At 41.8% G+C, this 14,103-nt stretch overlaps 1 protein-coding gene across 1 annotated transcript in view; it reads right to left on the bottom strand.

Annotated features, from left to right (window-relative positions):
• Positions 1-14,103, bottom strand: part of MALRD1 (MAM and LDL receptor class A domain containing 1) — a gene marked incomplete at its 3' end in the record, with an annotated part of 701,795 nt that overhangs the window by 382,673 nt on the left and 305,019 nt on the right. Inside the window, exon 29 of the mRNA XM_033932884.1 lies at positions 7,772-8,063. Coding sequence (XP_033788775.1) covers positions 7,772-8,063 — 292 coding nt within the window. The remainder of the gene's footprint in view (positions 1-7,771; positions 8,064-14,103) is intronic.

Here is a 14,103-nt window from a genome sequence, read left to right as displayed (position 1 = left end):
GTCTGTTCTTACTAGTTTTAATTTGTTTTTTTAGCCTGTCTTTGCTCTCCCTGATCTGGGGCTCCATTCAGTGTATCAACTTTAAGATAAGTTTATTTATGTTTTTTATACCGCAAAAATATTAAAATATTAAAAAATTAAGATAATGATAAGCAAGTAGCCAATGAGGCTGGCTACGGTATAACTTGAACTTTACATGAAATATGATGTTCACATGTAGCCGCTGAGGTCACAGAAGAATTGTAATTAAATGGTGTTCTAATGAATGGGAGAGAAATTTATGGAAGAATTGAAGCAAGCAACATATGAAGATAGTACAGTGGAGAGTGTAACATTTGTTGTTGATTTTGATATTTATTTGTCTGCACTCAGAAGAATATATATTAATTTTAAGGCCACATATTTAGTGGATCAAGAGAGAGACATTGGGGTAATGGTGTCTGAAGATATCAAAGCAGCAAAACAATACAACATGTTGGTGGCTGTTGCCCAAAGAATGTTAGGTTGTATAGAAAGAACATAACAAGCAGAAGAAAGAAGGTGTTTATGTCTCTGTACAAGTCATTGGTGAGGCCCCACTTGGAGTACTGTGTCGAGGTTTGGACTTGAGGTGGTTCAGACGAAGGTGACAAAAATGGTACAGGGTTTGTACCATAAGACATATGAGAAGAGACTGATGGACTTGGATATGTGTATATGCTGGAATGAAAAAGAAAAAGAGGTCATATGATACAGACCTTTAAGTATGTGAAAGGTACTAATATTAAAAATAAACCTCTTTTAGAGATGTAAGGGTGGTAGGACTAGAGGACATGAATGGAGGTTGTAGGGAGGTAGACTCAGAAGTAATGTCAGGAAATACTTTTTTCACAGAGGGTGGTGGATGCTTGGAACATCCTTCTGAGAGAGGTGGTAGAGTTCAAAACTATGAATGAATTCAATAATGCATGGGATAGACACAGGGGATGCATAAATAGGAAAAAAAAATGAAAATGCAATATGGCTGTTGAGGTGTTACCTAGAGTGAGAATAATGGGAGCTGAGCCCAATACCAGACAGACTTGTATAGTCTGTGTCCCATAAGTGGCGAGAGACCAAGAAGAGTAGCCAAATCCAGCATGGGAGAACGGAGCCAGATGCCAGACAAGCTTGTATGGTCTGTGTCCAGCACATGTTAAGATACAAGTGAAGTTTCAACAACTCTCGTGTGTTGATCATTTTATTGTCACATACTGAGAGTGGGGGAACTGTGCAGCTTTGGGAGGGGATGGCATCTTGACTGATAAGTTGAATACTGTCAGCAAATGAGTACTAATTTGCTTGTCTTTCCGATACTGGCACAGTGGCGGAGAGCTGGAACGCTCTTCCGGAGTCTGTCATAGGGGGAAAACACCCTCCAGGGATTCAAGGCAAAGCTAGATAAGTTCCTGCTGAACACGGACGGACGCTGGTAGGGCTAGTCTCAGTTAAGGCGCTGGTCTTTGACCGGAGGGCCGCCGCGTGAGCGGACTGCTGGGCACGATGGACCCAGCAGCGGCAATACTTATCATCCCAGTCATGGTTGGTATAATGGTAACTTCACAACTAGTATTTACGCATGGGCAATCCAGGCTTACTTTGGGTGGTGAGCAGGCCTCTGGTCACCTTGTTAGGCAGACTGGATGGGTCATGAGGGTCTTTTATTGCCATCATTTATTGTGTTACTGTGTAATTCTACAACATAGCCGCTAACATTTATACACAGGTTTTTAAAATATTAGCATATACTATACTCACATCTGTGTATAGACATCGATATTCCATCAAAGCACTATTTTATGCATACATGTATATTTTGCATAATAAGAATTTGTACAGTGAGCATACACAGGAGGAGAACTTAAGTAGGGCTTAAATTAGCTTACCTTAGAGAATACTAGAAATTAAGTGTATTCTTCAGCAATTAAGCTGCAACCATTTATATTTATATTTGTTCGCTATCTTCTAGGCATGTATATATCTGATCAGGCTAGTATTCTATAAAGGAATAGTCTCCTACCAAGCACCTTCTGGGTACTTAATTATAGGCACCCTGTTATAGAATTATGATAATGCTTCAGAACTATTGAATTCAATAATCCTCTATTTCAACAAATTTCCATTACTAAATACATTATAAAGCAATTACTAAACAAGTTATGTCCTGGGAATATAACTTTTAGTCAGTACAAGTCAACTACACTTATAGGACTTCACAGGAAACAATCGTTTGTTGACCTAATGCAATGCACTGCCAGCTCAAATGTATAAACACTAACATTTGGTCAAAGGTAATCAGAGACAAGACATGCAGCAAAACAGTGTGTTGTTTCTTGCCCATATATTGAAGCCTGACCTGTAGTAGTAATATTGTAGTATACCATTAGTGGTCTCGGCAACCATCTTGAGTCTGGAAGTCATCATAGCAGGAGTGAGTGGGCATTGTTCCTGCCCCACTAGACTTCAGGGACCTTTGCTAAGGTTGCCATTAGAGAGTTGGGGGCCTGTGGGAGGGGTTTCTTTAGTGGGGGAAGGTATTACATGGGCACATGCCCGCACATACGGAGAGACTGGAGGGATCCTTCCTTGAGAGGAAGATTCTTTGGGGTGTATAATATCTAGGGGAGGAGTCAGGTGTTGAGCCAGCAAGAGAGCTGCTATTGGGGGAGTGCTATAATTGGAGTAAGCCTGGGGATCTGAAGATTTCCTCATGGGTGGTTAATGTGAGGAAGATGGGAGACGCTACCACATTGGGGGGAGGGGGGTATTATGAGTAGATGGAAGAAGGCATGATTTTGAGGGCCACGAACTTCTGGGGGTATCAGTGAGACCTAAACTTGGGGATTCACAGTTGCCCTTAGGACAGTCATTTAGACATGCTTTAGACCAGATGTAAATTCTGACTCTTTTTTTCCCATTACAGATGTGGTTTACCTACTGTATATGAAATAGAGAATGACACGGGGACAAATTTTTCCCCATCCTCACAGGAACTCAATTTCCCCATCCCATCCCCGTGAGTTTCGCCTCTGTCTCTGCCCCATTCCTGTAAGCTCTGCCTTAACTGCACAAGCCTCAAACACTTATGATTTTAAAGTGTTTGAGCCTTGTGCAAATGAGGACGGAGCTTGCAGGAATGGGGCAGGAACAAGAAAAGAACTCAAAGGGACGGGATGGGAAAATGAGTTCCCGCGGGGATGGGGAAAAATTTGCCCCGTGTCATTCTCTAATATGAAATACATATCTCTATTACAGACCTGCCCAGACAATTCCCTTTCCCAGCCTTCCCCTCCACCACCTTGCCATTTAGACCTCTTGACCTTCCCCAAATTTAAATGGCCCCTGTTTCAAAATAGCTTTGAAACATCTCGGCCTTTCCAAACATTTAAAAGCCGCTGGTTACATGCGGGGACACTTCTAAAATAAGCACCTTTGTATTCTCTACAATCAGGCTATATATTCTAAGCTGAAGAAAATAGACATAACCTTAATTGAGGTCAGTGGTCTTCCCACAGTGCCTAAAATAAAAGAAGGAGGCCGAGGCATGCTGTTAATATACCAGCATGAGATAATCGCATCACAAATATACAGTGGCATTCAACAAGGGGATAGCAGAAGGTAATTGCTATGATCAATCTGCCTAATCTGATAGATAATTGGTTAATGTACTCTCATAGAGTGGCATCTGTGTAAATTGTATTGCGTAGGAACATTAATATGATTATACATGTACATGCTAAAAAGGGCTTATCATTTAAACCTGAGAATTGAGAGGTTAAATGGCTAGTGGCTAGGCGGGGAACCAAATCCAAATTTCCAAGCTTTCAAACTGACCTCCTATCTTATGCTACAATTTACTTTTTTAATGATTGGACTGTAGTGATTCTTTACTTGCTCAACTGATCAGTGGCGTACCTAGGGTATGTGGCACCCGGGACCCATCATTTTTTGACACACCCCCCTATGTAAAAAAATATTTTTTGTAATGACCATGAAACAGAATAAATGGTCAGAATAGAAACAGGCAGTGAAAATATTCTTATATTCCAAACATAACATAACATAAATTATGTCTGAATTGTCATGACATCAGAAGTACATATGGAGTAGTTGCAGGTGATGCTTGGGACAGTTCTGATTGTGTTAGTTCGGTTTTATGTGTTTTTTGAATAGAAGGGTTTTTATTTATTTTTGAAGGTTTTGCAGTCTATGGTCGATGTCAATTGGTTGTAGAGTTGGGGGTCGAGTGTTGCAGCTCGAATGGCTAGGAGGTTGTCGAACAGTTTTTTTCTTTTGACGTTTTTGGTTGGAGGGTGTGTGAATGGTGCGTGAGTTCTCCTATGTCTGTTTGAAGTGGATTGAATTATTTAGCTGAAGAAATTAGTTACCCCCTCATCCCACACACATTAATTCTCTTCCATTTTTGTTCCCATTATAAAAAACACTGATAAGTTCCCAGAAAAAAAATACATTAAAATAACAAGTGAAAACAAAGGCCCCTACAGATGAGAACATAACATAAGAATAGCCTAACTGGGTCAGACCAATGGTCCATCATGCCCAGTAGCCCATTCTCATGGTAGCCAATCCAGGACACTAATACCTGCTCAAAACCCAAAGAGTAGCAACATTCCATGCTACCGATCCAGGGCAAGCAGACACTTCCCCCATGTCTTAATAACAGATTATGGACTTTTCCTCCAGGAATTTGTCCAAATCTTTCTTAAAACCAGCTACACTATCTGCTTTTACCATAACTTCTGGCCACTTCATTTTTAAGTTTAGATCTTTCCTTTCAAACAGAGACCTTGCTAGATGTCAAATACAGCACAAGGTAACTTCACATGGACTTAGCTGTGCAGGAAATGTGAATCTCCTCATACAACCACCATATAGTGCAAAAATGTGCAAAGGTCTGTTTTTTTCTTTCGATCACTACATAGCCTAATGCCACACAAGAAGCGCTGTTACAAACATATTCTGTAGGTCAATGGTAAGGATAACAAAGTTTCCTTCCTTGGACCAGAAGGAGATAAACCACTGGAAGAGATCCCAAAACAACACCCAAAGACCCACTCAGTGTGTGAACCAGTTGAGTGGAGTGGACTAACTGGGGGGTGGAAATGGGCCCGGAGTTTGCTCAGCAGAATTTCCCAGACCACCTCTTCCTCTCAACACATTGACACGCTGCCACCATCACCACTAGGAACACCTCACTGGGTAGGCCAGCTATGCTATAAACTTTATAAAACACATTATTATATTTTCTTATAAAGCACATATTTTAACTGAACTCTCTGACATCCTCAGCCTTTCCATTCACAAAAATAGAAGGAAGAAAAGTTCCCATTTCCTGCTGTCTCATGTCCCCGGCCTATACAATATTTTTTTTCTGCAGACCCTTCAAAAGTCTGACCAAATCCTCGTTTCACTTGCAATCCCAGGTCCTAAAGTTTAAGACAGTAGCGCAAACTAATGCTGCCAGATACAGGAAAAAAATTTTTGATTCGATTCAGCCCTATTGAATTGGTTTTTCAATTCGATTTTCCTGCCCAGTTGGGTGATTTTTTTCAAAAATCCTGGTGGGTTTTATAGCTTTTTCACCCCCTTTGGCTTCTCCTAACCACACTGGCGCTGTGGTGTAAATAAAATAAAGAAACAAAAAGGACTTTTCCTCTCTCTGTTAAATCCTAGCTCACGTTTGCAGTCCAACACCAGCTCTGGCAGGATACACATTTCAAATCTGACATATTATAATCACAAAACAGAAAATAAAATTAATTTTTCTACCTTTTGTTGTCTGGTTATATTTCAAATCTTGTTGGTCCAAGGCTCTGGTTTTCTTCTGATAACTTGCTTGCCAGGGTCTCCTTCTTTCTGCATGCTAACCATCCATCTGCCAACTCTGTCCTCCCTTTCCATTTCCCTTCCCTTCCCAGGAAGTCTGGTATCTTTCCTTTTTTTCATCTCCCTCCACAGATCCACCTTTTCTTAAATACCCTTTCATCCGGCATCTCTCCCTCCTTCCCCACCATCCCAGAGTCCACCATCTCTCCCTTTCTTTTCCTAATTACCCTCCTATCCAGTATCTCTATCCCTCCTCCACACCATCCCTTGTGTCCAATTTCTCTCCCTTTCTGTTCCTTCCCTCCCTAAATCCCATGGTCCATCGTCTCTCTCCCTCTCCTCTATTTTCAGACCCATTATTTCTTCCCCCCCCCCCAAAGTTTGGCATATGCACGTCTCTTTGAACACCCCCTTCCCTCCGTGTACTTCTAAATCATGGTCCCCCCCCAAAGGCCTGTCCCCCCTTAAAGGTCTGCCTGTCCCCCCTTGAAGGCCTGCACCCCCCTTGAAGGCCTGTCCCATCCCCTTGTAGGCCTGTCCCCCCCTTGAAGGCCTGCCTGCCAGTCTCCCCCTTGAAGGTCTGCACCCCCCGAAGGCCTGCACCCCCCCGAAGGCCTGTCCCCCACTTGAAGGCCTGTCCCACACCCTTGTAGCTTCTCCCCCCCCTTGTAGGCCTGTCCCCCCTTGAAGGCCTGCCTGCCTGCCTTTCCCCCCCTTGAAGGCCTGTCCCCCCTTGAAGGCCTGCACCCCCTTGAAGGCCTGCACCCCCTCTCGAAGGCCTGCACTCCCTTGAATGTCTGAACCCCCCCGAAGGCCTGTCCCCCACTTGAAGGCCTGTCCCACCCCCTTGTAGCTTCTCCCCCCCTTGTAGGCCTGTCCCCCCCTTGAAGGCCTGCCTGCCTTTCCCCCCTTGAAGGCCTGCACCCCCTTGAAGGACTGCACCCCCCCCCCGAAGGCCTGCACTCCCTTGAAGGTCTGCACCCCCCCGAAGGCCTGTCCCCCCCTTGAAGGCCTGTCCCACCCTTGTAGGCCTGTACCCCCTTTAAGGCCTGCCTGCCTGCCTTTCCCCCCCTTGAAGGCCTGTCTCCCCCTTGAAGGCCTGCACCCCCCCTTGAAGGCCTGTCCCACCACCTTGTAGGCCTGTCCCCCCCTTGTAGGCCTGTCCCCCCCTTGAAGGCCTGCCTGCCTTTCCCCCCTTGAAGGCCTGTTCCCCCCCTTGAAGGCCTGCACCCCCCCAAAGGCCTACACCCCCCCCGAAGGCCTGCACCCCCCCTGAAGGCCTGCCTGCCCTCCTTGAAGGCCTGCACCCCTTGAAGGTCTGTACCCCCCCGAAGGCCTGTCCCCCCTTGAAGGCCTGCCTGCCTGCCTGTCACCCCCTCCCCCTTGAAAGCCTGCTTGCCTGCCTGCCCGCCCCACCCTGAAGGCCTGATGCCCCGACCCACCCCGAAGGACCGCTCACCCCCCTGGCCTCCCTGCACCACCTATGAAGCAGCCGCAGCAGGATTGCGAAGTCAGCGTCAGCGATCCCTGCGCTGCTTCCTGCGCCACGGTCCCGCCCCTCCTCTGACATCAGAGGAGGGGCGGGATCGCGGCGCAGGAAGCAGCGCCTAAGCAGCGCAGGGATCGCTGACGCTGACTTCGCGATCCTGCTGCGGGCTGCTTCACAGGTGGTGCAGGAAGGTCAGTGGGGCGAGCGGTCCTTCGGGGGTGGCGGGGGACTGAACGGCAAGGCCGGGAACACCCCCTTAGGGCTGGCACCCGGGGCGCACCGCCCCCCCCCCTTGGTACGCCACTGCAACTGATGTATTAATAATTATGGATTCATTAGCGTGCTGTTTTGAATATCTCAATACATTTGTCTGTTTTAGAACTGTTTATATTGATTTTAAAAAACAAGGGAGTATACCTGTTGGGGGTAGTATTGGAGATTCTTCTGGGAAGGTAATAGGTGCCGCTAGGCATTCCTTGGTGAAGATGATGTCATCGAGTGCAATGTGCCCCTTTTCACCTCTTCCAACTTGCCATTCAAAGGTGACACGGAATTCATCTTCCATATTTATCAAAGCCACCTCTTTCCTCTGCCAGAAGTTGCCCTGGTCTCCAGTAAGGTTGAGCACTTGTTCAGAGTTTGTTATCGATACTTGGTATACAGTTAGTGATCCAGCACTTATTCCAGATAGTTGATAGTAAAAAATGATCTGTAACAACAGCAAGAGGGAGAGAGATGTCAATTTTTTTTTTTTTTTTTTAACTTGTTCACTTTGACAAACTCTAAAATAATAATTCCTCAGCACACAGGTATTTAAAGAAATATAGTAGTATATTTTATTCTACCTGCTATTTATCATTTTTATGGAGGAGAGTGTGGTGTAGTGGTTAGAGCTACAGCCTCAGTCCCCTGAGGTTGTGGGTGCAAACCCCGTGCTGCTTCCTGTAACCCTGGGCAAGTCACTTAATCCTCCACTGCCTCAGATACATTAGATAAATTGTGAGTCTACTGGGACAGATAGGGAAAATGCTTGAAGTACTTGTATGTAAACCACTTTGAGTGTGGTTGTAAAACTACAAAAAAGGCAAGCCCCAGTGAACATGGAGGAAGGATATGGACAGAGCCATAGAAGAAAAATGACATAGAGAAGAAATTTCAAAATAACAGGAGATCCTGGAAAGCAGGTCAAGAGAAAACAGAGAAAGGTAGAAAAGAGACACTGGAGTTAAAGTAAATGACCAGACAACAGAGATAGAAAAAAGACTGATGTTTTAAAAATTTATTCATCATAAATATGTCAGCTTTGGGAAATGCTCAATAAAGAAAGGCAAATGGTTTGCAAATAATTTCTCTAATCCAGCCTGATAATTCAACTACAATATCAATATAAATAGGTACTGGATTTTTTAGGTGTTAGTGCATCTCTTCAGAATTCAGGCATCCTTTTGAATTCTGAAGAGATGCACTAACACCTAAAAAATCCAGTACCTATTTATATTGATATTGTAGCTTTGGGAAATGTGCATCTCTGATATCTTGCATTTCAGTTTCTATTTCTATTATTGTGACAGGTTTTCTGTATATAGGTCTGGAATGTGTTTGCTTTTTTGCAGGATTTAACTGGAGCTCTTAAAGGATTTGCTTCCTCTCCCTCTCCCCAGTCACTACTACCCTGGGAGCAATGATATTACTGGGGGGCCCATCTTAATTATTTTGCCCAGGGCCCATTCAGTCCTAACTATACCACAGTAAGGAAAGCTCACATATTTGTACTGAAATACAAGAGTTAAAGTGGGAATTGATCCTGGGTCCTGTTGTTCACTATCCAATATTATGTTCACTAGCTACTCCATCTACTTGCTTGCTGCTTTCTTAGGAATGGCTACAATATCTGGAGCTGTCACAGCTAGTATCTGTTGTCACAGCTTTGGGAGCTGGAAGGGAAGACCACTGGGGTCATGCCTTAATCCCTCTAGTCAATACAAACTCTACAGTAGCTCTATTTACGTTATTTTAGTAAGACTCATGCATTCAGCACAAAAAATTATCACTATATAAGTCTTATCTATCACTACAGACCTCAGTGATACCACCCATATGTGTATTAAACTTTGTACACATACAGAAACTAGGCACCAGAGTTCTTCATTGGTCTCAAAATCTCAACTGTTTTTTAATTGTTTTATATATATACTTTAAACTTTTATAGACGAATGTAGATACTCATTTTAATCTACACGGGTGGGGCTAGGCACTCCGACATAGATCTATGTTTCACCCAAAGGGCTTTATCAAGGAAATCCCCCTGCAGAAATAGAGTGGATGACACTAATATAAAAGGAAGACAGTTATGTATTGGTTAGAAAAGTAGGAAGGGGCGGGGTCATGCTAAGATTGATGTCATCACGTTTAAGGGAGTTTGGATATTTATTGCAAGTACGCCGCGGCCATGTTTCCTGGTTAAATCTATAGACGTGGGAAGCATGAGTCGTTTGTTCTAAGGTATGAGCTATTTAAATATTATTAAGTAGAGTCAGGGAGATATTTAAGATGTTTAAAGTTATTTATAATGGATAGGTTTTAGGATTTATATAATTTTTTCTATATATATTTGCAGGGGGATTTCCTTGATAAAGCCCTTTGGGCGAAACATAGATCTATGTCGGAGTGCCTACCCCCACCCACGTAGATTAAGATGAGTATCTACATTCTTCTATAAAAGTTTAAAGTATATATATATATATATATATATATAAAATAATTAAAAAACAGTTGAGATATTGAGACCAATGAAGAACTCTGGTGCCTAGTTTCTGTATGTGTACAAAGTTTAATACACATATGGGTGGTACCACTGAGGTCTGTAGTGATAGATAAGACTTATATAGTGATAATTTTTTGTGCTTAATCCCTCTAGTGTCAGCTGGTCAGTTAGATCACCTTTTTCTGACTTAATCATGACTGAAACAGGTCTAGATTTAAAAAAAAAAAAAAAGTCCTTTTTTTTGCCCTGGATCTGCTTTTTTTTCCTGTTCCATTATTAATGAAAAATGTCCAAATTGTAAGTCTGCCCAAAACACATCTCTAACATGTCCCTTTGTTATCTGAATGAGAAATGTCCCAATTTAGATGATGTGATAAACAAACCATCTGCTGCTTTGTGCCACTTTTGAGATGTTAAGGCTTATAAATTTGGAAGACACATAAACAAAATACATTTTTTATTCCAAACATATTCAAAAAAATCAATTTTAGTTCTTATTCTCTGAACAGTCATATTTCCTTTGGAGGCAGTGTATTCTAGATTTGGGAGTGATTATACATTTTTGATGGTACACATATAGACAGACTTATTTCTAAGCATTGTCAGCTATATGAGCAAATAAATACTGAAAACACTATTCTCTAAATTCTCGTATGTGTATATCTTGCATGGCACATATTTGCAAGGAGAGCATATACATGGGTGAAGCCTGCAGAGGACATGGGTGGGACTCACACATATCCTACAGAATACTATAAAGTACATATGTATCTTCAGTTACACCAGCACTTTGGTTGGCATAGGTCAGGGGTAGGCAATTCCAGTCCTCAAGAGCCAGAGCCAGGTCAGGTTTTCAGGATATTCACAATAAATATGCATGAGATAGATTTGCATCTCAAGGAGATAGTGAATGCAGATCCATCTCATACATATTCATTGCGGATATCCTGAAAACCTGACCTGGCTCCGGCTCTCGAGGACCGGAATTGTCTAACCCTGGCATAGGTGGTCACACCCTTAAACTGTGTGTGTATATCTACCCTCTTATGCTATTATTCTATACAGAACAGTAGGTGCCTATTTTCCTTTATAGAATAGGATTCTTTCAGGTACCCTATTATAGAATTGCCCTTTGAATTCCTACTTGGTGTGGGGAACGGTTTTATATTCCTTAAGTCACAAATGATGGTCTCAGTGGAGGAAAAGTAATTAAAATTGAGAGCAGACAATTACTCCAGCAAATCAAGAAAGTCAGAGGAAACATATGTTGCACTTCAATTCTTCTAGTATGTAGTGAAATGGAAGATGGATCAGTCAAAGGTTAAAATTTTGCTTTCTGTACAATGCTTTTGGAAATAGGGTTCAGTAGGAACAGTGCAACCACAATAATTGCTTCTGACCCATTTTTGACCTTCAAAAAATGATCCATTCCATGTTTCCCTATAGACCATTCTGCCCTTTCCGATCACCTTCCCAATACAATTTCTGAAACTGTTCTGATAAGAAACACCCTTACTGATTTCTGGTACACAATCACAAGAGATGTGGCAATTCAGAGGGGGAGAAAGCCGTATTAAGTTCAACATTTTGGTTGCTGATGCTCTGTTAGTAAGACTTGTAAATAGTAATTAAATGAGGACAAGTGTGATAGTCACACAGCTATAGCAAACAGACTCCAGAACACAATTTAAATTCTTACAAAAACCATTTATGGTATATTCCAAAATTTTGTTTCCAGTGCGCAGAAAATAGTGGTCATTATTTTCCAGACACAAAGTAAGAGTGCTAAAATTTTATAGGAAAAATACTGTGGATACAAATTGTAAAGTTAACTAACCTACTCCCCCTTTTTTAATCTTTATTAAATTTTCAATGCTAATACAAAGTGCATAAAATTACACATACATTAATAATCTGAATCAGCACTTGCAATTAATAAATAACAATACAAAATGATTTCCCCCTCCCCCCATTCCAGTACATCTAATCAAGGAATTAAACAAAAGAGATATCCCCCATCCCACCCACCCCCACCCTTCCTTGGATGTGTGAGTAAAACAACAGGAAATAAAGGTAAGAGACAACTATATCGAAGTAACAAAAGTCGTTATTGGACCCCAAATTAATCTGAATAAATTATTATGTCCCAACATATCTGAGTTCATTTTCTCATATTTATAACATAAGCATAAATTTGCCCACCAAAAGGAAAAATTAAGCCAATCACAGCTTTTCCAATTCTGAATAACCATTTGCATGGCAATCCCGGTCATAATAATGAAAAGCCTGCTTTTATACCGATCCAATGGGGGTTTAGTATGCAACAATGTCCCACAGATTACTACAATGTCCCACAGATTACTCCATTCACACACCCTCCAATTAAAGAAGTCAAACGAAAAAAACTATATGATGGCCTCCTAGCCACACAAGCAGCAAAACTTGACAACCAAATCTCCAATCTACTAGTTATGACCCCAGACTACAAAACATTCAGAAAATAAGTAAAGATGCTACTTTTCAAGAAATTCCTGCAAACGACTTAATACCGCTAGCTCCTTCCCACTTCCCAATACCTTCCAGATTCCCCAAAGCAACCTTATCTACTCTTTATCTCCTCTAGAAATTACCAGATATCTTCTTCTTGTAATACATTTTTTGCAATTGTTTTCTAATCCACCTTGAACCGCAAGGCAATGGCGGAATAGGAATCGAATGGAATGTTAATAGAATCGATGATTCCAGTATTAATATTATTATGTTATTAATATGTTATTAAAGTTATTAATATGTCCCCATATCGATTTCCAAAAACTGAGTATCAAAGGACAACAGAACAACAAATGATACAGTGTCCCTATTTCAAGATGACAATGCTAGCATCTATTAGATTTTGAACTGTCTAACTTCTGCAAACGAACAGGAGTCCTAAAAACTCTGTGTAACAGAAAAAAAACAAGTTTGTCTCATAGATGCTGACGCTGTACATCTCATCCTCAAAGTACAAATTCGTGGCCATTGAGGAGCAGAAATGTGCTGCTTTATCTCAATGCTCCAAATGTCTTTTAGGCTAGTTTTGGGGGTTTTATTTAGATATTCCGATATTAATTTATACCACTTGGCGGCCTGATGCCCTAACAAATCTGTCTGGAAGCATAGGCCCAGCAAGCTAAACTGATCTTTTAAATTTCGCCATCTATGAGCGTTGGGAGCAGCATGGAGCATACAGCGCAGCTCCCTATGCTAATAACCGCTATCGTGATTTAATAAAAGGGGGGGGAGGGGGGTTAAATAATGAGTTTCACCTGCTTCCTGAAGTATGGGTAGTCTCAAGTTAGATGTAGTCCCTCCGGGAGTAAATTCCCTCTGGGCGCTACTCCCTGAGAAGGATCGGTGGCAGGTATCATATTATATGATTTCTTTTGATGAGAGTATAGATAGTGATGCTCCTCGAGAGGAACTTAGAGGTCTCAAAAGTGTGTAGAGGGCTAACTTATTCTTTTAATCTGGCCCATTTTGTCTGAGGACAATGAAAATTAAACATAGAATTTTAAACTTAGCCCCATAATGTACTGATAGCCTGTATAGCTTTTGCTGGACGTGTTTGATGTGGTTCTATCAGTCGTGTTGCAGCATTCTGAATTAGTTGGAGCTGATGCAAATTCTTTTTGGTTTCACCAATGTATAAGGCATTACAGTAGTCTAGTTGTGATATTGTGGCATGGACCACTTTGGTCAGAATTGTCCTTTCAATATATGGAGAGCGATTTTGTAGTTGCCATAGGTGATAGAGACAATTTTTAAAGGTTTGAATTTGCTTTTAGCTCATGCCTATTTCCATAGCGAGTTGCATTCAGGTATAGTTGGTATTTTTTCCCTGTTTCTAGTAAGTTTACAATCTAAGAGGTCCTTTTATTAAAATGTACTAATGGACTTAATGTGTGCTGCACCTTTTAATCCTGTCCCTTTAAGAAGAGACAGAAAA

Source organism: Geotrypetes seraphini, chromosome 2 (genome assembly GCF_902459505.1).
Source record: "Geotrypetes seraphini chromosome 2, aGeoSer1.1, whole genome shotgun sequence".
In the NCBI taxonomy this organism is placed as follows: Eukaryota; Metazoa; Chordata; class Amphibia; order Gymnophiona; family Dermophiidae; genus Geotrypetes; species Geotrypetes seraphini.
This window is presented reverse-complemented; position numbering and strand designations above follow the sequence as displayed.